The 27946-nt window shown below is 41.9% G+C and overlaps 2 protein-coding genes across 5 annotated transcripts; both read right to left on the reverse strand.

Moving 5' to 3' along the window:
- Positions 1-3170: 3170 nt before the first annotated feature.
- Positions 3171-15947, reverse strand: syvn1 (synovial apoptosis inhibitor 1, synoviolin). 2 transcript variants are annotated; one of them, XM_085288074.1, is made up of 16 exons: positions 15754-15947; positions 14930-15075; positions 14749-14841; positions 14464-14616; positions 14021-14069; positions 12948-13051; positions 12343-12469; positions 12144-12243; positions 9176-9241; positions 8942-9058; positions 8579-8748; positions 8187-8339; positions 7951-8097; positions 6039-6222; positions 5749-5861; positions 3171-5657 (listed from the first exon to the last, which is right to left on the reverse strand). In XM_085288074.1, the coding sequence occupies exons 2-16, from the start codon at positions 15059-15061 to the stop codon at positions 5461-5463; spliced, it is 1905 nt and encodes a 634-aa protein (XP_085144200.1). In that variant the 5' UTR covers positions 15062-15075; positions 15754-15947; the 3' UTR covers positions 3171-5460. The 2 variants fall into 2 exon arrangements, with proteins under 2 accessions (XP_085144200.1, XP_085144190.1); XM_085288064.1 differs by having other exon boundaries at positions 15750-15946.
- A 692-nt stretch (positions 15948-16639) lies between these two features.
- On the reverse strand, positions 16640-27701 carry smad5 (SMAD family member 5). 3 transcript variants are annotated; one of them, XM_085288093.1, is made up of 7 exons: positions 27413-27701; positions 22836-23780; positions 21444-21734; positions 20390-20497; positions 19023-19244; positions 18684-18940; positions 16640-18334 (listed from the first exon to the last, which is right to left on the reverse strand). In XM_085288093.1, the coding sequence occupies exons 2-7, from the start codon at positions 23236-23238 to the stop codon at positions 18191-18193; spliced, it is 1425 nt and encodes a 474-aa protein (XP_085144219.1). In that variant the 5' UTR covers positions 23239-23780; positions 27413-27701; the 3' UTR covers positions 16640-18190. The 3 variants fall into 3 exon arrangements, with proteins under 3 accessions (XP_085144219.1, XP_085144211.1, XP_085144223.1); XM_085288085.1 differs by lacking the exon at positions 27413-27701 and adding an exon at positions 26878-27040; XM_085288097.1 differs by lacking the exon at positions 27413-27701 and adding an exon at positions 26878-27039 and having other exon boundaries at positions 20393-20497.
- Positions 27702-27946: the final 245 nt, after the last annotated feature.

Consider the following 27946-nt stretch of genomic DNA (forward strand, 5'->3'; position numbering starts at 1 on the left):
TCCAGGTACGTACGTTCTTTTAGAGCAGAGCTACAGATTAAAAATGCCCAAGGCAAAGCGGTCAAAAGTCTGGCTGTACTTCACAGCAAAAGATGCAAACTCAGCAGCCTGTAACAAGTGCTTTAAGCTGATACTGTGATACTGTCAAAGGAGGTAACACCTCAAATCCGATGAAACACGTGGCGACGCATAACGTTTTTTTAAAAGCCGAGAAATGCTTGCTGCAAGACCTCACACCAAGCACATCTACTGTGGGTGTGATGCCTGTTATCGACCCGGAGTTAGCAACATCCCCCAAAAACCCGAAGAGTAGAGTCCAGGGCCCGTATCCCTAAAGAATCTTTGTGCAAAAAGTGGCTCCTAGCGGCCAAATTCTAAGAAAATTCTCGGAGTCGTGACGTTTTCTTAGAATTTCCCCTAAAAGTGACACGACAATCCCAGTTAATATAAAAGCTATTCCTCAAGATTCCTAGCGCTTAAAAGGGCTCCTAAGGCGAGATCTGCTAAGAGCAGGGAAGAGGACTTTTAGTGGCTTAGGAGTTCCCCTAAGCAGCTGCACAAAATGGCCAACAGAAGAGGCAGGAGAGATGTCCTGCAAACACTGGATGACAGGGAATTATTGAGATGCTACAGATTGGATCGTGCAGGAATCATGTTTGTGGTGGATCTCCTTAGAGATGCAATTACTTCACCAACTCGACGCCACAACGCTATTACACCGGAGACGAAAGTAATCACAACCCCGAGGTATTTGGCAACTGGGAAAATGCAACAATGCAGCAGTGATGACTTGGGTCTGCAATCACAGACATTGCTAAAAGCTGAGCCATGTTACCCTCGTTAAGACCACACTGGACTTGTAACGTTGTGATTTCTACTTCATTAAGGACAGCCTCTTGAGATAGGCCATCTTGTTTTCAACGGGGTCCATATGGGAGTGAAAGTACAAAATATGTCAGCTAGGATATTAATATGAGCAAATAAGACACGAATCATTATTTGAACAGGGTGTAATGAGTTTAAGTTTTCACATATTTTAGATTCTAATGGCTATAACCCCTACAGCTTACTATTCATTTTCCAGATATTTTCTTGAATGTGAAATATTATTTACAATTACAGTCAGCATAAGATTAGAGTATATAATATGTTTATTGATTTGAGGGTACATCCTTTGCTCATTATCACCAAAAGCTCATTTCCATCAAACTTGTAGGATCAACCAATCACGGCTTTTGAAATGATGACTCATACCTAGCAACGGGGTCAACCACACCTCCTCACTAAGATAGGATTTTCCATCCATTCCTTGCTCAGAGTTCACTGAAAATGTTCTGGAATCACTTCTAAGCTAAAACTCCTGGCAAGGAATTTTTAGGTTAAGTTAGGAGCTCTCTGAGAGGATTCTCAGAATCTTTAGGGATACGGGCCCTGGCCCCTAGCAGTGTTGCCAACTTAGCGACTTAGCGAGTTTTCAGACCCCTTAGCGACTTTTTCGCTAAAAAAAAAAAAAAAAAAAGTGTCGCTTTTTTGCTAAAGCGACTTTTTTGCTAAAAAAAAAAAAAGTCGCTAAAAAAAAAAAAAAGAGTGAAAGCGCTTATCTCTTTTACTCTCAACAAGCAGCGGGTGCTGTAACACAGTCAGTTCTTCTTTTACTCTTATGCTGTTTTGTGGATCACAAGGTTTAAAACTACTTATAAACACACACACACAAAGTAACTCCACCAGAGTGCCTATTTCGGGTCACTTGTCGGTCCAAGCCCGGATAAAGAAGCAGGGTTGGAATTGTGACATTAAGAAAAAACAATAATTGCTAAAAGAAATTTAATTTGTAGTTCTAAATAAACTCTAAATGCATTTAGGACGTTTTTTACTCACTTTATGTCTCTTCCACGATGTTATTTCTCTCTCCAACAACATAGGTTACAATTAGATTAGCATGACCAATTATGCAAATTAGGCGATGACGTCATTTAGCGACTTCTAGCGACTTTTAGGACAGCCAATAGCGATTGAGGAGTTGGCAACACTGGCCCCTAGCCCTGCCAGTGTAACAGAAATGATGACGGATGATGACGGCAGCAGCAGCCGTTCTTCTCTGCGTGAGTAGTGTGAGGCTAACCACGTTATTACATTAATGCATGTAAGGTGAACTAGCAAACATCATCATAGCTACATGCGGCTGTCTTCTTGTTTGATGGCAGATACTCCCTTCCAGAGGTGGGACCAAGTCATTGTTTTGCAAGTCTCAAGTAAGTCTCAAGTCTTTATCCTCAAGTCTCAAGTCAAGTCTCAAGTAATGTCAGGCAAGTCAGAGTCCAGTCTCAAGTCACTGGTGTAAAAGTCCGAGTCAAGTCACAAGTCTGAAACTTTGAATTTCAAGTCCTTTCGAGTCTTTAAAAAAAACAAAACGAAAAAATAATGTTGCAGTTATGCTAAATGTAAATATTAGACCATGTAATTTTTTAATCTGTGTTTTTCTCAACACATGACAAAATAGTGAACTTAGAAAATATACACAAATTGTGAAATTGCACCTCTTTAAAATGCAGCTCAATTAAACCTAGCTCCAAGAATAATTTTCACCGACAGTTCTGAGATAAGCTGCATGTTATTCTTGGATGCGGTTGTAGGACCGGCTTTAAAATCGCATGACAAAAATATCATACATATTAAAAAAAACTGCATCACCAACGTAGCCTGGACAACATTTGCTAGTTAGATGAAGTCAGCTATCTCATCGTAGCATATTTATATGCATATTTATAATCATACGGTTCTTGGAGTGAGTGCACACACTCATGAAGTTTAGTAACTTCCGGTCACTGCAACAAGCCCAGGTACAGTTTACCGACGGATGGGTACAGGACCTTGAAATGCACCGTGTAGAACGAAAGACCATCGTACGTATCATAAGTTTACCAGTCTCACAAATTGTCGTCATAAATACACATTCCTTAACCGTTTATTAATAGGACCTTTGAGCTCAACGGTAATTAATTAGCAGTGGAAATAATTTCTGGTACGCATCACAGAAATGTAGCAGTGACAATAATATTGTATGCTGTAATCGTACTGGACAATTAGTGATACAAAAAACCTGTTTTATCCTGTGAATAAAAGTATATGTTTTTGTCAATGTACCATAATAACAGAAGCGAAACGCAATATTGTGTCAGGACAATTCACTATTTATGCACAATAAATAAAGGAGCATAGCGCGACCATTTCTGTTCAGCGCCAGACTTGCTTGTAACCTATATCACCAATTATGTTAAGAAAAATGACGCATTAACTACAACAGCAGACTGACCTTCGTGTAAATGCTTGGAGCAGACTAACCTGTGAGCTGGAGTGTTCTGGGACGTTATATTTGATCTTTGAATGGCTGCAATCCAGGCCATCCGTGGCGTCTTTGTTACTTTGGAAACATGGCTTGAACAATTTCTCTTCAACGACGTAATCCGATAACAACCGATCTCTTTACCCGTCGGCTTCCCGTGGCTGTCATGCGACCGGCTATTGCAGTTAATAATACAACGGCTTCTTGACATTTTTGTGTTTCTTTTTATCGCTGTGTGACTGATTTCAATTGAAAGCCTGCATGCGCTAGTACCGCTTGCCACGAGTTCCCAGAATCCTTTGCGGTTCTACCCGTGAATGACGTCACATTTTCAATCTCTATATAATATGCATGTTAAATTTTATATTTGGGGTAAAATATCAAGTCTTTTCAAGTAAACCGGTTCAAGTCCAATTCAAGTCCCAAGTCATTGGTGTAAAAGTCCAAGTCAAGTCACAAGTCTTAGAACATTTTTTCAAGTCAAGTCTAAAGTCATAAAATTAATGACTCGAGTCTGACTCGAGTCCAAGTCATGTGACTCGAGTCCACACCTCTGCTCCCTTCACCCTGGCCAAAAAGGCTAAAATGACCAAAGAAAAAGTGGAAAACAGTTAAACATGAGAGGTTTTTGGACAAAGTTTGATTTTTCCCCCCCATTGTTTAAGCACTGCTTCCAGCCAAGAGTGATGCCATATATGTCCCAAAAGCTGCAGAAAAGGCTAACATTGTTTTTACATAAAAAAAACAAAAGCAAAAAAAACAACAACACCTGAACATGAGAGGTTTTAGGACCAATTTTGTGTTCTCCATTCTTTAAGCACCGGTTCGAGCACCGTTTAAGCACCAGCACCGTTTCGGCACCGGTATTGGATAAAACCTAAACGATACCCAGCCCTAGTTCTGTCAATCTTTATTACTTAAGTGTAAATGGTAAATGGCCTGTATTTATATAGCGCTTTTCTAGTCCCTAAGGACCCCAAAGCGCTTTACATATCCAGTCATCCACCCATTCACGCACACATTCACACACTGGTGATGCCAAGCTACATTGTAGCCACAGCCACCCTGGGGCGCACTGACAGAGGCGAGGCTGCCGGACACTGGCGCCACCGAGCCCTCTGACCACCACCAGTAGGCAACGGGTGAAGTGTCTTGCCCAAGGACACAACGATCGAGACTGTCCGAGCCGGGGCTCGAACCAGCAACCTTCCGATTACAAGGCGAACTCCCAACTCTTGAGCCACAAGTGTAGCAAATGAGAGACGCTGGAATCAAATGCTAAAGGTGCTCACTCATAAAGACGTGATGTCATTTAGATCAGCATTAAGTTTTAATTAAACACCCCAATCTCTAGCTCAGAGGCAACAATGACGCACTTAAACAGAAACCCTGATGAGAGGTGCTCACACTCACTGAGCTTCACTGTAACAATCCCACCTCTATGACAACAGTTTGCAAACAACTTCTGTACCGCTGCAATTTCAGTCAGTTTATTCTGCATTATGTACAGATCATCCTATTAAAACTTTATACAGTATGTACACATTCAAATAAATCAGTATGTTACAGTGTCTGCAGTGGTAACGTGTTGAGAATGCAGGAAACAGAAGAATGATGCATGTTAAATGAAAAGACAGCAGAGGAAGCTGATTGGTTTCATTTGATTTGAATTCACTGGATTGGTTGATGATCCATGTCCTCTGTAACACATCGATGAGGAGCGCGGGACCTAATGTCAGACGAATTAAAATAGGAAGTTCAAGCAAAGACGTCACTGACAGTAAAACTACCAAACACAAACCCAGCATGGCCTCTCCCACACTGATCAACCACAGCTTGGTTTGAAAGGACATTTCTTCTTCTGTCTCAGTAAGCTGACAAATGCCTGCAGTACAACTACTGCAGCAGTCCCTGATGATGCAAATCAAAACAAACAAAAAGCAGGTGCTATTGCTTTCTGACGCAGAAACAGTCCACAAGGATTTTCTGACAGTCCAGCTCGACACAGTTAGAAACCTGAACCTGTGGAAGAAAGCTAATGGAGAACCAAAGCAACTGAACACCAGCTCAGAGTTCCTGTTGGTCCAGAGTGATATGTCTGAGTCGGGACAAGTGGATCAGTTGTCTGGAGGAGGAGAGGGAGGCGATGACGACGACGATGGTGTTGTCTCTAGCTTACGAAGGCGGCGGCGTCTCAGCTCAGCAGCATTTGGCTCTCCATCCTCTCCGTCCTCCACTCCTTCGTCCATCTTCTCTTTTCTTTCAGTGGAGTCAGCGGACTGAGAGGAAAGCGTTGCCCCGTTCACCTGATCGGCTGGAAACAGAATCGTCACGGTTACTTTACTTCTCTCCACTGTTAAATCCTATGAAAAACAAGACTTGAAAGGCGATAACCAGTTCCTTACAGAGGGACGAGTCCCTGTCCGTGCTGGGACTCTCTGTGTTACTGCCAGCTGTGGAAGATGAGGCAGTGCGATTCGTCCCGCTGGCTTCTCCAGTGCTGCCAGCCCGAGGAGGACTGGAGAAATCAGCAGAGGCACAAACGGTCAAACAAGCAATAAGCTCAAAATTCTATGTAGGAAACAGCATAGAGGACCAAACCTGGCACATCACTGTATCTCTTGAAGCACTGAACTGAGTTAAATAGTTACAGATTCCTCATATCTAATCAAAAGTAAGAGAATCTATCCATTACGTGAGTGTTGCGACGGTGCTGAGGTAGTGGTGGATGTTGAGCATGGCAGCGTCTAGCAAGGTGTGGATGTTTTGAAGACACTGGAGTCGGGCCTCAAGGCCCCGCCGACCCTCTGCCTCCAGCTCCCTCAGCTCCTCTTCTGACAGCCGAGACAAGGAGGGAGGGGGAGGAGGCATCGAGGACACTGTAGGAGAGAAGACAAAATAAACTGAACTGTAACAGCACTGACACGCTAACAAACACGCTTAACCAAGAGCTGCCAGAGCTTTGGGACACATTTGCAGACACTCAGTTAAATTCAAGATGTTCCTACAGCCGTCGTGGCCAAAACATTTGAGAATGACACAAATATTGGTTTTCACAAGACCTCTACAATTCACCCTGGCATGCTCTCAACCCATTCTTTCATAATCAGTGCTTGGAGTTTATCACAATTTTTGTTGTGTTTGTCCACCCACCTCTTGAGGACTGACGACAAGTTCTCAATTGGATTAAGGCCTGGGAGCCACTTAGTTATTACTTTGGCCTTATGACGCATTGAGCCCACTTCCTTGGGTGAGAAGCAGCCCCACAGATGAATTGTCTCAGGATGCTTTACTGTTGGCATGAGACAGTAAAGCGGACAATCCTTTTTCCAGATGCCCCAAACAATCAGAAAGGGGCTTCATCAGAGAAAATGACTTTACCCCAGTCCTCAGCAGTCCACTCGCTGTACTTTTTGCAGAATATCAGTTTGTCCCTGATGGTTATTTTGGAGAAAAGTGGCTTCTTTGCTGCCATCCTCCAAGTCTTCGCCTCACTGTGTGTGCAGATGCACTCACACCTGTCTGCTGCCATTCCTGAGCAAGCTCAGCACTGGTGGCACCACCGATCCTGCAGCTGGATCATCTTTAGGAGACGTCCTGGCACTTGCTGGACTTTCTTGGGCACCCTGAAGTATTCATGGTTGATTTAGGTGCGATCATACTAGCAACAGCATCCTTGCCTGTGAAGCCCTTTTTATGCAACACAATGATGGCTGCATGAGTTTCCTTGCAGGTAACCACGGTTAATAGGAAGAACAAAGATTTCACGCATCATGCTGCTTTAACACATCCAGTCTGCTATTCTGACTCAGTCATCATGACACAAAGATCTCCAGCCTTGTGTTCACCAACATTCTCACCTGAGTTAACAAGAAGATTACTGAAATGATCTCAGCAGGTCCTTTTATGGCAGTGATGAAATGCAGTGGAAACTGTTTTTGTTGGGATTAAGTTCATTTTCAAGGCAAAGGACTTTGCCCTTCATCTGATTACTCTTCATAACATTCTGGAGTATATGCAAATTGCCATCATAAAAACTGAAGCAGCAAACTTTGTGAAAACTAATATTTGTGTCATTCTCAGAACTGTAAGTATGGCGATGTATCCAGTTTGCATCATTTATTTACCCTGTAGCTTGAATAAAATGGTAAATGGCCTGTACTTGTATAGCGCTTTTACTAGTCCCTAAGGCCCCCAAAGCGCTTTACACAACCAGTCACCCACCCATTCACACACTGGTGATGGAAAGCTACATTGTAGCCACAGCCACCCTGGGGCGCACTGACAGAGGCGCCCCAGAAGTTAAGAATGCTCATGAAAACTGATGCTTTACACAAAACTGCCAGAATCCAAATACATGTTTGAAAAGACAAAACAGTCAGGCTATGAGAGGTCTGAAAGGACCGAGGCACCTTGGTGTGACAAATGAACCAACCTACCCAAAGTTTAGATCATAAGGAACAGAAAAGATGCGTTTGTGCAGAAAAAAAGTCACTCATACAGATATTATCATCGCCAGTATCCTTGAACAGCAGCCTGCTCAGGCAAAAACTCTAAATGTGAATTTAAGGATAGACCACAATATTTGGAAAACTGCTAACCCTTACCAAAGGGAGGAGGTGGTGGCATGGGGAGCCATGGTGCAGCAGGGAAGGGAGGAGGGGGGAAAGAGAATGGGAAGCCTGGCACTGCTGATCCTGGACCTGCTGCCGTAGCAGCAGAATCTGCAGTAGATGTTGTGGGCTGGGTGGTGCCTGAAGGGAAAAACAAAAGCAACAAAAGCCCAATCACTCAGAGGTGTCTCTTTCATTTTACATTCAGGAGCTACAGGAGGCATCCTTACTAGCTGTCTGAGTGGACTCTGTGCTGCTTTGTGGAGCATCAGTAGCACCTGGAGCTGGAGGTACAGCTGCTCCAGCAGGAGGAGGCACTGCAGGGAAGGGACCCCAGAAGGGGAAGATGCCGGGAGGAAACCCTGGTAACATGCCTAGAGCCACTGGAGAAAATACAAGGACAAAAGAACAGTTAAATTCTCACATAGTGGAATATTCCTATTGCATAAGCTGCTTTAAAACCACGTTCCCACTTCAGTTTACTTTTATCCAATGGCTGCTTTCAAGCTGGGAGAACCCACATTACTGATGCTCTGCAATATAATGTGGATGACCTTCATGTACCACTGAAAGCAACACAAACACGGGGGTTGCGGTCACCTGGTCTTGTTTTTACTCTCACCATTTGGTGGTTGGCCTGCGGGGGCGTTTGCAGGGGCGTTGGCAGGGGCTGCCGGGGCTGGAGGCGGAGCTTGGGCTGGAGCCGGAGTCTGGTTGTTATTCGTAGCACGGAGTACGTCCATGCGGCAGGTGGGACAGGTCTGCTGTCTCTGGAACCAAGAGCGCAGGCAGCTGGAAGGAGGACAGGACAAAAACACAAACCTTTCAAACACAAAGTCATGTTCAGTCTGCCACACTCACTCCTTTTCTGTTTAAACGCAGGTCCTGTGTTTAATGCTGACCACCTCTGACATGGAACTGTTTGTTTTTCTTTGCAGGCTACAATCTTTCCTTGCTGATTCAGACCTTTTACCACAGAACTTACCTGGAGTGAAAAATGTGATTACAAGGCAATTTCTTGGCTCCAGTCACCATTTCTTCTCGACAGATGATGCAGACGTTGTCTGAGGCCTGCAGATCTTCAGGAGTAGCGTCGGGGTATCTGATCACAGACAGAAGAGAGAGGCGGAAGTGAACAATGTTTCTGGCCAGAGGACACATTAGTCACTCCATTATTCTGGGCCTTGATTTCACATCTACAAACCAGACGTGTACATACAGCGTATTCATGTTGCGGATGGCTCTCCGGGACATCACAGCATCTGTTACAGCTTTTTTGAACTGCCTGCAAGATACAAGAAAAGAGAAGCAATAATCACAACATATTCAGTAGTATACAAAAGAGTCTCATTATGAAAAATGTCATTTTAATTAAGGACAAAGCACTCAAGTCTCCTCTATTAGTTAACTTACTTATCTAGTTAGTTACTACAGTGGGGCAAAAAAGTATTTAGTCAGCCACCGATTGTGCAAGTTCCCCCACCTAAAATGATGACAGAGGTCAGTAATTTGCACCAGAGGTACACTTCAACTGTGAGAGACAGAATGTGAAAAAAAAAAAAAAATCCATGAATCCACATGGTAGGATTTGTAAAGAATTTATTCGTAAATCAGGGTGGAAAATAAGTATTTGGTCAATAACAAAAATACAACTCAATACTTTGTAACATAACCTTTGTTGGCAATAACAGAGGTCAAACGTTTACTATAGGTCTTTACCAGGTTTGCACACACAGTAGCTGGTATTTTGGCCCATTCCTCCATGCAGATCTTCTCGAGAGCAGTGATGTTTTGGGGCTGTCGCCGAGCAACACGGACTTTCAACTCCCGCCACAGATTTTCTATGGGGTTGAGGTCTGGAGACTGGCTAGGCCACTCCAGGACTTTCAAATGCTTCTTACGGAGCCACTCCTTTGTTGCCCGGGCGGTGTGTTTTGGATCATTGTCATGTTGGAAGACCCAGCCTCGTTTCATCTTCAAAGTTCTCACTGATGGAAGGAGGTTTTGGCTCAAAATCTCACGATACATGGCCCCATTCATTCTGTCCTTAACACGGATCAGTCGTCCTGTCCCCTTGGCAGAAAAACAGCCCCATAGCATGATGTTTCCACCCCCATGCTTCACAGTAGGTATGGTGTTCTTGGGATGCAACTCAGTATTCTTCTTCCTCCAAACACGACGAGTTGAGTTTATACCAAAAAGTTCTACTTTGGCTTCATCTGACCACATGACATTCTCCCAATCCTCTGCTGTATCATCCATGTGCTCTCTGGCAAACTTCAGACGGGCCTGGACATGCACTGGCTTCAGCAGCGGAACACGTCTGGCACTGCGGGATTTGATTCCCTGCCGTTGTAGTGTGTTACTGATGGTGACCTTTGTTACTTTGGTCCCAGCTCTCTGCAGGTCATTCACCAGGTCCCCCCGTGTGGTTCTGGGATCTTTGCTCACCGTTCTCATGATCATTTTGACCCCACGGGATGAGGTCTTGCGTGGAGCCCCAGATCGAGGGAGATTATCAGTGGTCTTGTATGTCTTCCATTTTCTGATGATTGCTCCCACAGTTGATTTTTTTCACACCAAGCTGCTTGCCTATTGTAGATTCACTCTTCCCAGTCTGGTGCAGGTCTACAATACTTTTCCTGGTGTCCTTCGAAAGCTCTTTGGTCTTGGCCATGGCGGAGTTTGGAGTCTGACTGTTTGAGGCTGTGGACAGGTGTCTTTTATACAGATGATGAGTTCAAACAGGTGCCATTCATACAGGTAACGAGTGGGGGACAGAAAAGCTTCTTACAGAAGACGTTACAGGTCTGTGAGAGCCAGAGATTTTCCTTGTTTGAGGTGACCAAATACTTATTTTCCACCCTGATTTACGAATAAATTCTTTACAAATCCTACCATGTGGATTCATGGATTTTTTTTTCACATTCTGTCTCTCACAGTTGAAGTGTACCTCTGGTGCAAATTACTGACCTCTGTCATCATTTTAAGTGGGGGAACTTGCACAATCGGTGGCTGACTAAATACTTTTTTGCCCCACTGTAGTTATCTAACTGGTTTCGATAAAGATATATCTTATACTGGGCTTTGGTGCTGCCCCTCATTTCCAAACGGTGGAGGCAGATGCTTCTCCCCGACTCTGGTTTTTCCTGAGGTTTCTTCCTGTTAAAAGGGAGTTTTTCATTCCCACTGTCACTGAGTGCTTGCTCAAAGGGGGTCATTTGATTGTTGGGGTTTTCCCTATATTACTATAGGGTCTTTACTTTGCAATATAAAGCATCTTGAGGCGACTGCTGTTGTGATTTGATGCGTTATTGAACTGAAATGAATAAAGCTCCCATCCTTTCACAGCAGCTTTCTTCTCAACTGCCCCTCACAGACAGGACTTTAGAACAGCAGGTGGGTGTGGCTGCTGTGAACACACCCTCTACCCTGATCTGGACACTAAATGACAACGACACAAGGGAAGGAAAAAAAGCCTCTTTTTTTGCTCTAAATGACTTGAGAATCAAAACCATATTTAACAAATTAGAATGTTATACAAATACAACATAAAATTAAAGCATCATGGGTCCTTTTAAATAAGCATTTTTCTTTTCTCAGGAATCATCTTTGTTGAACACGAAGGAGAAATTACACTTTGTCTCCACTCTAATAATTATTAGCACTGTAGGCAAATGTGCCGAACAGATATACATCTGGCTTTATTTCATTCATTCAAAAGGCTGAAATTAACGGTGACGACAGTCCTCGCAGTCCCATTTTTACAAAGATAACAGGACTAATGAAGCACAAGCAGGAATTCTGGTCACTCGTGATAATTTTTTCTTTCTAGTTTCTCTTTCTCCACATTTCCACTGCCTCTCTGGTGCTGCTCTTTTCTCCGGTAGCACAAAAACTTTAATGTTTTCCAATGAATTTAAACATAATGGGAGCTTTGAAGCCTAAGCTTCTTGCTCAGGGACACTTGTTGACACAGTCGTCCTTATTTGAAATTTTGGGCATGTTTAAAACAAATTTGGTCTAACATAAAAGTATATTTTCTGTAATTCAATAACTGTGTCTCATGTGTTTTAAATGACTAAATGAAAATCCTTAAACTGAACTGTGTATAAAGCCCAACACCACAGACCAATGGTAAAAACATCATGAAGATTTTGATCATAAGTAGTAAAGGAATCGCTCACCTCATAGCCAAATACATGGGCCGAATGGCAAACAGAGGGAAGGTGTGCACCTTTATCATGATGGTCATGAAAGCAATGTACAGGAACACTTTGACCACACCTGGAATAAAGATGTCAGATAACATTTAAGAACACCTGCCACCACAATCCCAGAACAATTTCAGCATTTCATACTTTGAACCCCAACTGAATACAGCACCTGTGAAGAGGTCAGTGTAAAGCATATAGACAGCCTTGTTATCCCAGGGGTTCTCACTCTGCAGGTCAATAGTATGCAGAAGATACTTGATAAAGGTTGTCAGGACCATGGTCAGCAGGATGGCATACTGAGAAGAACAAATGCAAACATTCGTTTTGGTTGTTATGTGCACGTATCAACCGATGAGTATCCATCATTTCCCCACATGAGCCAGCAGAAGGAAAGAGTGAGAGGTTCACAGCAACTGGTTCAAATCTAAAGAGCAGACGCATTTCACAGCAACCATTATGACACAGAGAAAAAACACTAATCCCATTTATTAAAGCTCTGATCCTTAATTGAACAGAATGTTTTAAATGTCAGTATAATACATGTGTTTACCTACTATTTCATATCAAAAATGGCTGCTGTGATTGTGAGATCCATCTATCTATATATATCTATATATCTCTATCTATCTATCTATCTATCTATCTATCTATCTATCTATCTATATATATCTATATATATATATATGACATTCAAACAGCCAAAGACGTGTCAGTCAAGCTAGCTTATTGTTTGCATGCACAACAGTTTCAATTCAGCTTCAGCTCACGACAAACCTCAAATCCAAACACAAGCTGGACCGAAGCGCCTCGGGTAATGATGCTGTGACAGGCATGGTTGACGAACAGGAAGTCCATGACGCCCAGCAGTCCCATGAGAGCTGCAGAAAGTAAAGGAGCACATATCAGTATTTTTCTAACCAGTTTCTCAGCTCGAAGTTTGCATGCAGACGGTTGGAAGTCTAAACAAAAATGATGTTGCAAAATTTGAATGTGTTGGATTTGATTAAGGAAACCTATCACGCTGACAGAGCCACAAACTGTCCGCTGTTCACTTACAACAGTTTGTAAATACAAATAAGTCATTAGCTTATACATATTCCCTTATTCCTAAAGAATTTCACTTTGCAATGATGCCACCTGCAGTTAAATCCACTTATTAATATCAAGGCATCCTATTACAACACCAAGACTAAGGCAGACTGCATGGCTTAAAGAGGTGGTCAGAGTAAATAAAAGTTTTTTTTGAGGCAAAAGCTCAGATACTAGAGGCTGATGAAAATTAATTAATTAAATTAGACAGTTTTTCCCCTGCTCTTGACTCTGCATGATGTCACAGAGAGCAGAAATCCCTACAGTCATCTGAGGCACAAAACTCTGGTTAACTGTGGCTGTGACACACAGCAACTCTAACCAGCCAATAAGAAAGCTGAATTAGGGATGAGGGGAAAGAAGCTAAACAGTTCGTTTGAGCACTAAAACATCATGAAGGTCAGTATATGATCAATTTTCTTTATGTTATACTTTAATATAATCTGAGACTAAATACATAGAGGTGGAAACGAACACAGCAGGTTTTTTGTAACAGACCAGCTTCCCTTGCAGTGTTCAGGAAACTGCTGTGGCTTGTTACTGTTATCCACTGTAATGTTCTGGCCTTACAAATAAACCAGTGCAGGTGGCCTGTAGTGCAAGTACAAACATTTGCATATAGTTTCACTTAGCTAAAGATTTATGACTTCAATTGGTGGAAGAGACAGAGTTGCCCAAAAGGAGAAATGAAAGACAAAAAGAAAGCCGGCACAGAAGTGAGGTATGAATGATATTCCACTGTGCTGATGTCTACTTACATAAAACCCTCATGTGAAAAACCCATGATATGTTGGGACTCCGCTCCATCTGACAGAAAAAGGATTGAAAAGACCCGTTAGCACATGCAAAGCTAAATACACTCAAATGCTACATAAGATTCAGAGTATCGTATAAATCTGTATGCTTTACATTCTGCAACTTACAGGTCTTTTTGAAATGGCAGTTTTAATATAATTACAAGTCATCTAATTTACAAGATGCTAAAGGCTCTTTATGTTTAATTTCTAATAAAATCATCAGTTATAAAATCTCCAATAACAATGACATCAATACTCCACACCCTTAACCACACACCATCTGTTCCACCCGGTGTCCCACACTTCCTTTCTACCTTTGAGCAATGTCTTGTACACAGATGCACTGGAGTGTGTTTTATGTGCATTGTGTGAGACAAGGAAGCGCTTTCTCATTCATCACTCACAAAGTCCACTCGATCCTCAGCCAGCCAGTGAAAGCACTTAAGGAACAGGAGGAGGGTAAAGAGGGCGACGAAGCGAGGAGAGAAATCATCCCTGAACACAGTGAAAGCCAGGCACGTCTCGGTCACAGCGTACCACGAGCGTTCGATGAGATGCTGGGGGTAGCCAGGAAAGAATGTTCAAATGCATATGAACAAAAGAGTCTCAGCAGTATTATAAAGACCGTGCAATAAATTCTAAATTAAATACGTCACGATGAATCAACTGAACGTAAAAGATATCTCTACCTCCATTTCTGCAGCTCTCAACTGACCAAAAAAGACCTTCCTCATAAACTTTCCCAGCAGAAACACAAGCACAAATGCCTGGATGTACAACACCTGATACCAGGAGAGAAAGGAAAATTTAAAGAATTTACAGAAAAAACAAAACAAAACATGGAACATTTGACTTCATTTCCAATCTTACCGCCATGCTGGGACTGCTCTTGGTGAGGTAAACTACAGTCGGGTAAAACTGGTGTTTGAGTAAATAAGCATGTGCCACAACGGCCCCAGTCAACGCCAGACTGGTGACAGTCACTAAGGCTGCTCGCACCATTTTGGCCTTGGATGCTGTGGAGGGAAAACAGATGGAGAAGGAATGGAAGAACAGGTTAATGCTTGTGAAAGTTGACAAATACACTAAAGCAGAACGCAAATAAAAGTGATATGCTTGGGGGGGAGGGGCGTCTTTATGCCATGTTCGTTTTACTTAGATAACGACTTTTAAAATAAAATGTATTAGGTAGACTTTATGAGGGTATATGGTCAAAAGGTTTTGGCACTCATAGTGAAATATAGTTGTGCTGTTAAACCAAAAAAATACAGAAACGTTTTATATTTAAACATCAATGATGCTTCCTTTTGAAGTTTTGAAGCTGACCACTACAATTATCAGGAATAACTTATAGTAAAGCTAGTTAAACAACAGCTACACTCCCTCTTCAGAAAAATCAAACAAAACCACGTATACAGATGCTAAGTAGCTTACTGTTTTTAAAGCTAATGGGCCAATGAAGTCTGAAAGCCGACTGACCTGCTAGGTTTTCAAGAAATATTAAATGCTAAAACCACAAATATAAAGAAGCTACACATTATCCAAATACCCGAAGATACGATTGTCTGGGTTAATAATGTTATCTGCTCCACAGACTGTCAAACAGTTAACTGTGTTAGTTAGCCAGTTTTAGCTAGCGTTAGCCTGCTAGCTGCTACCGTTGCAGCTGTCACTACTCTGCGGGACTCACCTACTCGATGTCTGTGGTAGACTTTCTCCTTAGTACCTTTGTCGGATGTATCCCTGCCTACTTGAACTGTATATTATGAGCAACTACTCCATTTCAGCTCTTTCACAACACCCTCCCTGTAATATTTATTATCCTCACCCCTTTCTGCCTGTATACGTGTTTATCTTTGGCTTGCTCACTAGAAGCCACCTCACATCCGGTTGGTAAAATTATTTTGACGCAAGACCAATTTGTGTGTCTCACGACATGCTTGTGTTCTTATGTCCGGTAATCGCTATAAAAAGCAGATAGAGGGACGCTTAATTTACAGTATTTAGTCACGACTTAATATTAGTGTTTGACCCCTATATCGCGTAACAGTGTTTGTAGGTGCGGTTTGTTTCACTCTACTGTATTGTTAAGCGACGCACCTTTTAGGATATTTACGGTAAATAGAAACGTGGACCAATAGGAAGTTGACTGGCTGATGCGTCATTGGTTAACGCTTCAGGTCTGGCGGTGAAAAACTGTAGAAAGGGCAACTTGCTATTCTGTAACCTCCTGTACTCATTGTGCCTATTTTTGTTTATTTATAAGCTCAGGTAGACACGTATACACACACACACACACACACATAGGTGAAAAATATTTGTGCTATGTTGTTATTCAGAGCTGATTATAGATTTGAATAAAGCTTCCTGAAAGATTTATTGAAAAATTTCCTTTAACTTGAATTGTTTCTAAAGGTTCTGCGTGTACCTACCTCATGAATATGAAGGAATCCTGCATGCTGTCCTTATTGAGACATGCTGCATGAAATACAGAAATATCAACAAACATTTCAACATTTTTTAAGTTCTCCATTTCAGCCAACAAGTGCTTTAACCTCATGGAAAGCAAAAAGAATGCTATTCTTGTATAACAGATTTATTGACACTAAGCCGTACTGTAAACAGAAATAAGCTGTGGACTTTGTGTACTTAATCTTTCAGTCATTACAATTCACTGTCCTTTATGAGTTTACCACAGTGACAGTGTATTTTCACAACCCTTTACATCTAATAAAGGCTATTCAAAGCAATCAGCCATAGATAGAATGATTCCATGGAGAAAGCTGGATGGTGTGTCATCAGTTTTCATTATCAGAACAAACCACTGTGTACGGTGAATCCATCTGCTCACGTATGTTTTGACTGATTGTCGCCAATTTGCCAAGACCAGACGTAAGCACAGAACAATAAGCTATCGCTGTTATCAACTGGTAACTTAAAGACATTTTTGTTACCTGAAGTAAAAATAAAAACTTGACTTTAGAAAAAAAGAAAGAAATAGAAACAGTATTTTTACTTAAAACAAAAAGAAAAACAAGAGGAAAATAAAATAAAAATTCACAGGAAATGCCTTTGTCCAACACAAGCAGGAGATTGTTGCACACTGAGGTTATCGTCTCTATGCGACTGAGCCAAAAGTCAAAAATTTAAAAACAAAAACACTTAAAAGTACAAAACTAAAATTATTCCGTTACCAGACAACCCCTTTATTTCATTGAGCAAAGGAGGTCAAATTATTTATCAACATAATGCCTTGGTACCCACGTCAAACCCATCCAACATGCCTCCATAAAATTCATGAGTGCACAATATTGTTAATACAGTGAGTATGGAAAATACAGCCACTCTTACTTGAACACGAGAGTACAAACAAGAATCAATAATGATGGCGTCCACTTTCTGATTATATCATATACGACTACTTCTATTACGATAGATGTAACATTCACAATGTTGTTAGCTTATGGCATGTTAAACTTGTTCAGTGATTGATCTCCCATATCAAAAACTATCAGGTTGGCATACATAACTTTCTTAAAAGGCAGTAGCTCAGTGTTCAATTCTAGCAGTAGAGACTATAAAAAGAAAGCATGTTATATCTGAGTCTAATGGTAAACATAGTCATGTCTATATCTTTATTGTAAATATTTGACATTGAGACAACAATGTAAGAAAAGTGTTTTGTAAAATTTCAAATTGTCAGACACAAGGCAGAGTAGTGAAACAGTTCCGCTTCATTAAAAACTACACATATGGAGAAACAAAAAGTTATTCGTCAAACAATAAAACTTGATGCAAAAAAAAAATTAACATTTGACAGATTCAAGCTTGACAATGGAGCCCTCAGTTCTTGTAGGTATTGTAGCATTGTCAAGCAGTAGTGTGTCCATGTCGTCACTGCTACTTGGGCATATTCTCATCTTTCTCCAGGTATTTTCTTGCAACATTGATGCCATTTCAACAACTGGATGCTGGCTGCAGGTGCTGTTGAATTATTAGCCAATCCCTTCCCAAAGTAAGTGTAAACAGTTCAGCCATTAAGACTGTTTTAAATTAGAAATCATTGAGGGGTTTTGGGGGCGAGGGGGGTGATTTTCATAACGGGTCTCCCAGGCTCTCACAAGTCCAGTATTAGGACACAGAAGAGATTGGGTTGAGAGGAGAACCCATTTGTGTTAGCACTTTGTCTAGCCACTGAAGAGGCCCGTGCAGGTGCACTTCGATCCAGCAGGGGGTGCTGGTGACATCCTGTCGATGATACTCTGCTCCCCAGCCCTGTGGAGGGAAAACACAAAAAAAAAAAAAAAACTAAAGGTACACCATATTACACAATGACAGTGACTGATGATGTTTGCACTTATTAAATCAAGCAAAAGTGTGGCTGGTATTGTTTTCACCGTGTGTGTGTGTGTGTGTCTCATCATGACTAGAGAAATCTACTGTAACAGAAACTACCAAATAGGTGTACTTCTTGGAGTACTTTGGTAGGCTGTTTTTCTGACTTTCTTATAGCAAAAAGAAAGTCAGGTTTTGAAGTGCTTGTGGTCTGACTCACAATTAGTGAGGAATCAAGAAATTACCGAGAACGTCTTCATTCGACTTGTGTACAGCATGAAACCCTTACCTTGACAAAGCTCATCCTAATTGTACACATCTTGGTAAGCTCATAGACGGCCTCAAAGCCATGGTTAACCGACTGAGCCAGAAGTTGAGCAAACTCTTGGTTGTTGAAAATCTTCAGGCTACATCCACTGGGGATCTTGCACACAGTGGTAGGGTGGAAGCCGTGGTGGTAATTACAGTTACGACTCTGAACAAAAATGCTGGTGTCGCTGAGGCACTCTGCATACACCTCCCCTCCCACATAGTACAGGTGCACTCCTGGACAACAAACAAAAGTGTAAGAACATTTAATCACCATTATTTCCTTATTTCCTACTCTTACTGGGGTTATTAGTCATACCTTTGCCAATGTGTCTGCGGGTGTTCTCGATTGTGGAGTTGCGGTTGACGTTGGACAGCAGTCCGAGGCAGAAGCGGTTTTTGTTGTTTGAGGGGTCAGTGAAGCCATCCACGAGCACACTGGTGGATGAAGCGTGGTAAGCCTCTCCGACACGATTGTTAAGTTCATAGTAGACAATAGAGCACCAGTGACTGGGCTCCTCATACTCCACTGGCTGCACATCTGCAAACAATAGGTAAGATCAACAGATGTTGAACATGGATTTGAAATGAATTCAGACAATCCAGACAGTACACGACTGCGTGGTTAAATAAACGAGATTTATTAATTATTACGGTTAAAGAGGAAAAGTAACCAGGAGCAAAGCTCTGTTAACCCAACTCATGTAAAACTACATTCAATGAGGTTACCTCAACTAGCTCTAAAAGACCAGTCCTAACATATGGTCTACACCAACAGTCTGGTCAGAGATCATGCAAGTTTAAATAAATCCAAAGCTGTCACATCTTTCTTATTTCTGTAGTACAATGATGTGATGCTCCATAGAGGCTCTAATTTAGTCAACCTACATAGACTCACTCCCGACTTCAGCTCTCATAAACCAAATACTGCTGGTAGACATGAAGTGTAGCGATACTTGTGCTTCAGTAAAATGTTGTTATACAGAGATTTACAAGCACCAGGTAAATCTCAGTAATGTGTGAACTGTTTTTGGCAAGGGCCTGAAAAATGTCAAAGCCCTGCATATCAGCTTAAAAAGGTTGTCAAAACACCTTTTAAATGTGGGCACAGCAAAACACTGACAGAGTCAATAGTCCAAGTGATATTAAAACATCTTTTCCTAAATATAACCATGAATGTAACAGAGAGCTGCTTCGCACTTATCCAATAAGAGTGTTCTGTTAAATGAGTCAAAGGACTTGAAACTGTTATGTTTAGGTTTAAGCATAATAGCTTATAAATAGGGGGTCATGACAGCACATTGGACAAAACGTTTGATTTAGTAGAGTCGTACCGCAGCTGCCCAACCTCACATAACCCTCCTAGAGACTTATCTGGGTCTCAAACACGAGAACTTTCACACATTTGACAAATGGGTTAACTTAACCACTACAACTGAAAGATATAAACCAGGTTTAATGGAAGATTGTGTAAAAAGTGTCCCATAAACTAAAACGGAGACAGCACTACTTGGATTTGAAGAGAAAAAAAAAAAATGAGGAAGAAACAAGACCTTTGTAAATTAAACTCTGTTCATAATTTAACAGCTAGTTAAAGAGGAAAGGAAACTTATACATGAAGCTGAGATATACCAACAGGTTTGGTATATTTTTGCTACTGTCAGTATAACTGTGAGCACATCTCACCACCTCTGGCAATGCTCTGCGGTACCAGGCTGCTGTTCGTTTCCATGGACTGGGGCTCCTGGCCGATCGGCTCATCAGGGGGCATGTAGGCTGGTGGTGGGGTGTCAGCTGAGACATTAAGAGAGACGTTAGTGGGACCAGTTGCTGCTGCTGACAAATGTACTCTCTCTCTCTTACGCACACAAAATCCCCTTAGACACTCCTTAGAACAATCATGACAAGATCTGTACCCCGGAAATGGTGTCAGATTACACACATCCCTCATTTGCTAAGCCACATGCTAACCCATTCCCAACAGATGCAACATGAGCTTTTCAAGCCCTTAGTGAGGCATACAGGAAACAAAACATCTACTTAAAACTGCAACAAGGACATTTCAGTGGATCATGATGCTTGTCAGCATTCAAAAAGCCAACCAAAGCTTTGCAGGATAAATAACTTAAATCCTAAATTGCTGTTAAAAACAAAAAACAAACAATTTAAAAACAAAACAAAAACCACCCCTTTTTGCCAGACTGCCTTAAATCACTGGATGTGTCAGCAGATCTGGAGTGAAGCAGAGTCTAGACCAGTGGTTCTTAACCTTGTTGGAGGTACCGAACCCCACCAGTTTCATATGCGCATTCACTGAACCCCTCTTTAGTGAAAAATAAAATATGATTTTTTTCAAATTCAAGACATAGATATGTTTTTTTATTGGTGCACAAAATGAGCGGTGCATGTCACGGTGGAGGGTCTGCCGAACCCCTGAGACCGACTCACCAAACCCCTAGGGTTCGATCGAACCCAGGTTAAGAACCACTGGTCTAGACTAAGAGCATCAGTGCTGGTGGATGGAACTGGATTCGCCTGGCTACATCATTTGTTTTTTCACCATACAACTGTAAACAGACTCCCCCCCCCCTTGCATTATGCAACTTGAAAAACAGAAATCCTGAGAGACCAGTGTTTATCAAAAGTCAGACATTTGTTGGCTACATGACAGTGACAATTCAGAAAAAACAATGGTTTGGCAACTTTCCCAGGGTTAGGTGGAGGAGTGTATTTGGTGTACCTGGGAGTTGGAATGGACTTGAGGGCCCCGAACTGGCAGGAGAGTTTGGATAAGTACCAGAGCTGGCTGGAGAAGGAGGATATGGAGAGTTGGGAGAAATGGAAAAAGAGCTGCCGCCACCTCCACCTCCTCCACTGCTGCCACCCCCATTGTGCGGCTGTTGGAAGGACTCTGGATAGGTGGCATTCAGGGGCATGTGTGGCTCGTTGTGGGTGAGGTTACGGAACTGTACCAGCAAGCTGTGCTGTGGGTTGAACTCGCTGTGCCGTGGTACCAGGACAGGAGGAAGCACTGGATGGAAGAAGAAAAATGAATTAAACAAGTGAGAAACTGCACACATGATGTATCACCATGTGGAATTCACAATTCATGAAAACTAAGTTTTTAAGGAGTAGGGCAAGCCCAAAACAATTAAAATTTACATGAAAATAATTAAAACCAGAAAGCAGCATAGATTAATCTTGTAGAGGCTGAAAATACCTAATGTGTAGAACACTGTATATGCTGAGATCGTTATTACAGTATTTTAATATGATTTTAATAATGCTACTATCAAAAATAACTGAAGGAATTCCAACCTGTATGTTGAAATAGAGATGACTGAACAACAACAGTGAGTCTTGAAATGTTATTTTTAGCTCTTGATACATAAGAACAAGATGTCCTTCACATCTAATTTTACCCTTAAAAAGGATTGAAGGTTTCCCTTTGCAAGATATTACTCTGACTTTAAGAGTCCAGGCTCCAAGGCTGAAATATAGTCTTCTCACCGACAAGTGATCTGCATCTTTGAACCGGTCAATACAGACCTTGCAATCCTGAACCAGTGTAGTATCAGAAAGCCTGTATCTTTAGGGTCATCCATGGGTGTGTAAGTGTATATGATGGGGTGTGGGAGAAAAGGGGGAAGGGGGGGTTAAGTGATGTGAAAGTGCTGGGAGTTTAGTCTGAGTGGTTTATGCGTTTAGTACACTGCTTTCTGATGCCACACCCAATCTGGAATGCCTGAGGCATATAATCTAATAAGACTCCCAGAGCTAGTGATATTGATTTTCTGTGAAATGGAGGGGGCGGGCAGAAAAGGCCTGTGTGATGACAGCCTCCTGACCTTTGTAGATTTGTTTACCAGCTCTACAGTTTACTGAGAGATGTGCACAGTTCTAAATTGCTTTAATCCATCTTGTATTTGAAAGTTAAAAGGCAAAAAGCAAAACGAAACAATAGGCTAGAAATGTTAGAAACACTGCAAATAAACCAATTATGTGATGACTATGCCTCACAGAACACAGGTTTAATCGTATATACAACAACCATTAACATTACATGTCTGTTTAAATATAAAAGCTAAGGTTGATTAAACAGAACCTGTTTAAGGTGAGAAAAATTACATACCAGGGCTCTCCACTCTCTTGTAGTGATATGGGTTTATGCACACCTCCTTCTGTTTGGAGCCAAACGGATACTCGCAAATGTCCAGAGGCTTGAGCTCATGGTGGGACTGTAGATCCGGCCAGCGCCACACTCTGCAGTAGATAACATGAGGAAGACCCTTCCTGTGGGAAACCTGCAGCCGGCCGTCCAGTGATCTTGGAATGGTAACACACTTGCTGGGCTGTCCAGGGCAGCTCAGCGCTTTCTCCAGGTCTTCCATGGCACCCTTCTTCTTCTTCAACTTTTTCACAAGTGCATCAACTGCCTTTTCTGCCCATTTCTCTTCCTCGTCTCCCTGTTTCCAGCCGAGCAGGCGCCTGACTGTCGGACTTGTGAAGGAGAACAAACTAGACATGGAAGTCATTCTGCAAGTTGTAGTGCAGGTAAAAGAGAGGAACTTTCCTTCGCGATGACACTGGGCCTATGCAAGGGGGCCAAAAATCAGTCAGCAGGTAATCTCCAAAGAACGTTATTAACCCAACACAGTCTGTGAGCGTGTGATCAACAAAAGAAGTTGCTTGAGAGGGTAATATAAGTGTGCAAGTATGAAAAGCCAACACCGATGAGGGGTGGGGTGAGGGGAGAGGAGATTTTAGCCTTGTCTGACCAAGGACAGGAAGCAGGGGAGGGCCAGGAGTGAGCAAGCAGGACGCAGCTGCTGCTGCTCAGGAAGGGCCCTCCAGCAAGCTGTCCGGAGTTGGGTCACTACCACTGATGGAGAGGGGGGGTGTAGTCTGTAGGAGCTCAAATCAGGACTTATGTTGAACTGATACACTGCAGCAGGCCTCACTGGTGCAAGTCTGACACACGTCTTATAAGGACGTGCTCATTTCTTGAGAACTACCAATGCTCTTTTGGCTAACTTCATTCAAATCGCCCACAGTCAGGGTTTCCTCTGTCAGCCTTCTGCAAAACACAAAAGATCAGAGAAAGATCAAGAACACATGTAAAGTTTGAAATTACTGTTATCTAGATGAACAAGCAAGCCTTTCTAAACATTTTTATAGCAACTGTTACAGTTTTTTGTTTAATGACATGAAACAGTCTTTATGGCAACCCACTTAGAGAAGCACTATTCTCGATCCATGGGGTGGGGGTTTGGGAATTCAAGAAAACCCTTTGTGCCATTTTTGATCTGACACATTTCCACAGAAACGCCACCATCACTACTTAGATGACTCAGTTATGTGAAACGCGTTCCATCTCAAACTCGAGATCAATCATGCACATGGAAAACACTTAACAGCCATATGGCCTAAAATGCATCTAACATGATCATTTGTCACACAACAAGCAATTCTGCAGAAAGGCAGCTACAGAGTGCTCAAGGCCAACTCCCCATTTAAACAAAATAAGGAAAGCAGTTTGGATCGGGACCAAAATTTAATGAGCTCTTTTTAAAGTGCCACCTCTTCAAGTTTCAGGACATTCTGCTTTTGGTGGACTCATGCTTAGAGGCAGACACACAGCTGTGATCACACTGGCAGAGGAAAGAGCAGAATAGATGCTACAGTCGGACTAACAATGATTGCTGAACTGACTGGTACAAGTTATGCCACATAAGGGAAAAACTCTTAAGGCAGCATGTGGAGAATCTACTTTAAAAAAATAAATAAAAGAAAATCTGTTTTTTGCCTAGTGAAGTCTCAGCCAATTTTTGAACTACTTTTCAAATAAATAACATGACAGTTGAGACAAAATACTGACCTCTCTCTTCAGTATTTGCACTGGGAAAGGAAAAAAAAAAAAAAAAAAAAAAAAAAAAGTAAAACTAAGAGTTGCTGATTACCCCTCACTACTGATGCACTGCACCAAGATACCTTTGTCTCAGACTGCTCTAGAGATGTTGGGGAGTTCGGGCAATTATGACATATAACACTTCAATCCCCTTCATACAGACAGAGGGTCAACACATGCAGCCTGCAGCAGCAGCTGTTTGGGCTGTGAAACTGGCCTTAGTCAAAAAGGATGTAACCACAAAGAGCTGCTTCCTCCCTCATCCCATCTCTGCCCAATCCCTCCCTTCCAGCTAACAGCTGTCCAACAGCACTGCACTCACTCCCATTACTCATTGTTCTCCACACACATGAAAGCAGAGAGAAACATCCTAAAGCAGGACACACACACACCGAAAAAAAACCCATATCAACATGTAAATGTTGGGAGCTTTTCTGGAAGTCACCAGGCCACATTAAAGCAGTTCTTCCTACATGTGGATAGGCCTTTTTCAGATTCCAAGTGACACACAAGTTCATGGTTCAGTTGGTAAAGACAAGTAATCAATTTACACATCCAAACTTGTGGATAAACACACTGTAGCTACAAAGACTACATTAAATAAGATTTCTCATGCCAATCCTTCAGATAAAGCTGAGCTTTTCAAAAGACAAACAGTTCACGACGATAGCTTATTCTCTGTGTCAAATCAGTCTCGACTAAAGTATGTTTAACCAGATCCAGACAGATATCAGTGGGCTGATATTGGCCTATCACAGATTTATCTGTAGTTTACAGTACTGGCATGTTAATAACAACACCATCGGTTTCCATTTTTATTACAACTAGTTCCATGTGCGTGCGTGAGAAGAATAGCAACAAATACATCTACGCCAAGATCCCCCCCCCCCCCCCCCTTTTTTTTAAACACCCTAAAAATACTACCCACTATCAGTTAGGGTGCTAGGTATTTTACAACATCGCATTTTGACAAGTACTTATTTGTTAACCCTCAGTAAAGGTGGCTTACATTCTTACAAAAATGACCATGAGTTTACTCTTTGTGGAACCAATTTAGTATGACAGGGATTGCTTGCCAGATATATAAAAACTATTAAAGGGCAAAAACACAAAACACTACAACACCACACCACTGGGATTTCTTAACTAGTTGTTCCCAAGTCGAGTTTCATTTCCCCAAGCATAAAATACCTTTTTTAAATAGCCTAATATAACAACCAAAGGTTAAGACTTGTGGATCAGTCGTGTTTAAACCGGTAGTAAAATCGTCAAAATCCCACTATGACCCAGGGAAAACTCTTTATGAATCACAGAAAATATATAGGTCATAGATGCATTAAGAAAATGCATATACACATATGTACATGGATACAACATTTTAAAAAATACCATCTCCAAGCATGGCGGGAAACAATGAGATGTACTTTAATAAATAGGAAGTGCACCCCAGAAGCTTCTCAAATCGTTGATAGATATTCATCAGTTTGGGCTGCTCTGGATTACACGCCTGAGAAATTCCTTTAATCCCGTTTAAAAGATGTCTACATAAAACGCACACAGCAAGCAAAACAAAAAGACAAAAAAAAACCTCCAAAAAACTGGAAAACCTGACAACACTACTTTGTTTAACAGCGTGTAATCCGTCTTTAACGCTTGTCAAACATGAAGTAACACGGAACAGACAATATGGAAGGACGATTCAGTACCCCCCCCCAACCAGAGAAAGAGAGAAAAGGCATTCAGAAAGACGCATCTAATTATACACAGACCCCAGAAACAGCAATAAAAATAGCTTTTAGTACTGCTCCAAGTGCTCCACGAAAATACACACGGTCACAATATAATATAATATCCCACTGGCATTAGCTAACTCTGGTATGTAGCAACTTGATGTAAGTAGCATCGAGATTTTGCTAACTAGCTTAGCTTGCTTTCACAGAACACATCTTGTTTAGCGTGAAGTTTTTAATTAAACACCTCATAACAACCATCTACATAAGAGTCTACCATAATCGTTTTATCATCAAGTATAACTTGGGGAGTCATCGTATTCAGCCTCTTAGTAGTTTGACAACGTTTACTTCAGCCTTCCTCCTCTTCCTCCATTCCAGAAACTTTTTGAACTTCTCACAACTGAAGCTAAGCTATGTTAGCTGTTAGCCAAGCTCTCCGAGGGGAACGGAGCGCCGAGCCTCTGTGTCCTGCTGATGTAGCTCCCTGGAGTTCAAGTCTACTCTCTTATTTCAACCGTTAAATAACCACATACCTTTCAACAATGCGTACGAATCATGCCAGTGATCTTTCTTGCAAACATTTAGCCCGTAATCCCAACTTTTGTATACATTTCTTTCGTTTTCAGAGCCCCTTCGTTCCGTCTCTCCGTGCCATGTCCTCCAGATTCTGGAGTGAAATAGTCTGGGAAGGCGGAGTAAATATCGCTCCGCTGTCCCAACAAACTAGTGCTCGCTTTGGCGTTAATGTCCGTGAGGATTTAGTTTCTTACTGCAAAGACACTAAACATTAACACTAGTTTTAAACAGCTTTTAATGTACCACTAAGCATGACCCACAATCGCTTACTTTTCTAAAAAAAAAAAAAATCAGGTCACTTTTCTTGAGTATAGGTCAGATTGTTCCAAGTGAGCTAACTTTTCTCCATCTTGACATTTGCGACCCGAATATCGAAAATATAACGTTAAATGATACGCCGGCAGCTAAAAACGTATAAGAAATGAAAGTGAAACGTTTCCATTTATTCTTTTCTGCTTTTGATGTTTAAGTGATTGAAGCTGGACGTCTTACGGTGGTCGTGCTGCGGCTCTGGAACGTCTCACAAGTTGCTGGCTCCACTCAGTCTGGAGGGCTGCGGTTTGTTGTGTATTGTTGTCCTTTATAGTCACTTGTTCGACACTTCGCCAGCCCTCGCGATGTTAACCCTTTGAACCTGAGGAATCAAAACAGAACTAAATATTCCACGACGATTCCCGTAGACGAACCGCTACTTTCTCACAGGACAGTGTCGAAGCTGCGGATTCTTCATTCAGTCTGCGGACTCCGAATGAAATGCAGTGCGCGTGCTCTGCCACTAGCGAGCACCCGACAACCTCACGAGGAATATCACAGCCTACTGGTTTGCTTTATAAAGTGGGATTCTCCCGATTCCTTCCTCCCATCCCATTGGGATAGTCACTTCAACAAAGAAGTGTTCAAGTGAGTTAACCAGACCTACAGCATTTGTAAATAAAAACGTAAGATATATGTATTTTTTAAAGGTGGATTAATACTTTTCTTCACAAACTAAAATAACTTGATCGTTTGCTGATTGTCAGGCTGAGC

The sequence above is a fragment of the Mchenga conophoros genome, linkage group LG2, assembly GCF_057382185.1.
Source record: "Mchenga conophoros isolate Kocher_MC1m ecotype Shallow Benthic linkage group LG2, M_conophoros_male_GT1.1, whole genome shotgun sequence".
In the NCBI taxonomy this organism is placed as follows: Eukaryota; Metazoa; Chordata; class Actinopteri; order Cichliformes; family Cichlidae; genus Mchenga; species Mchenga conophoros.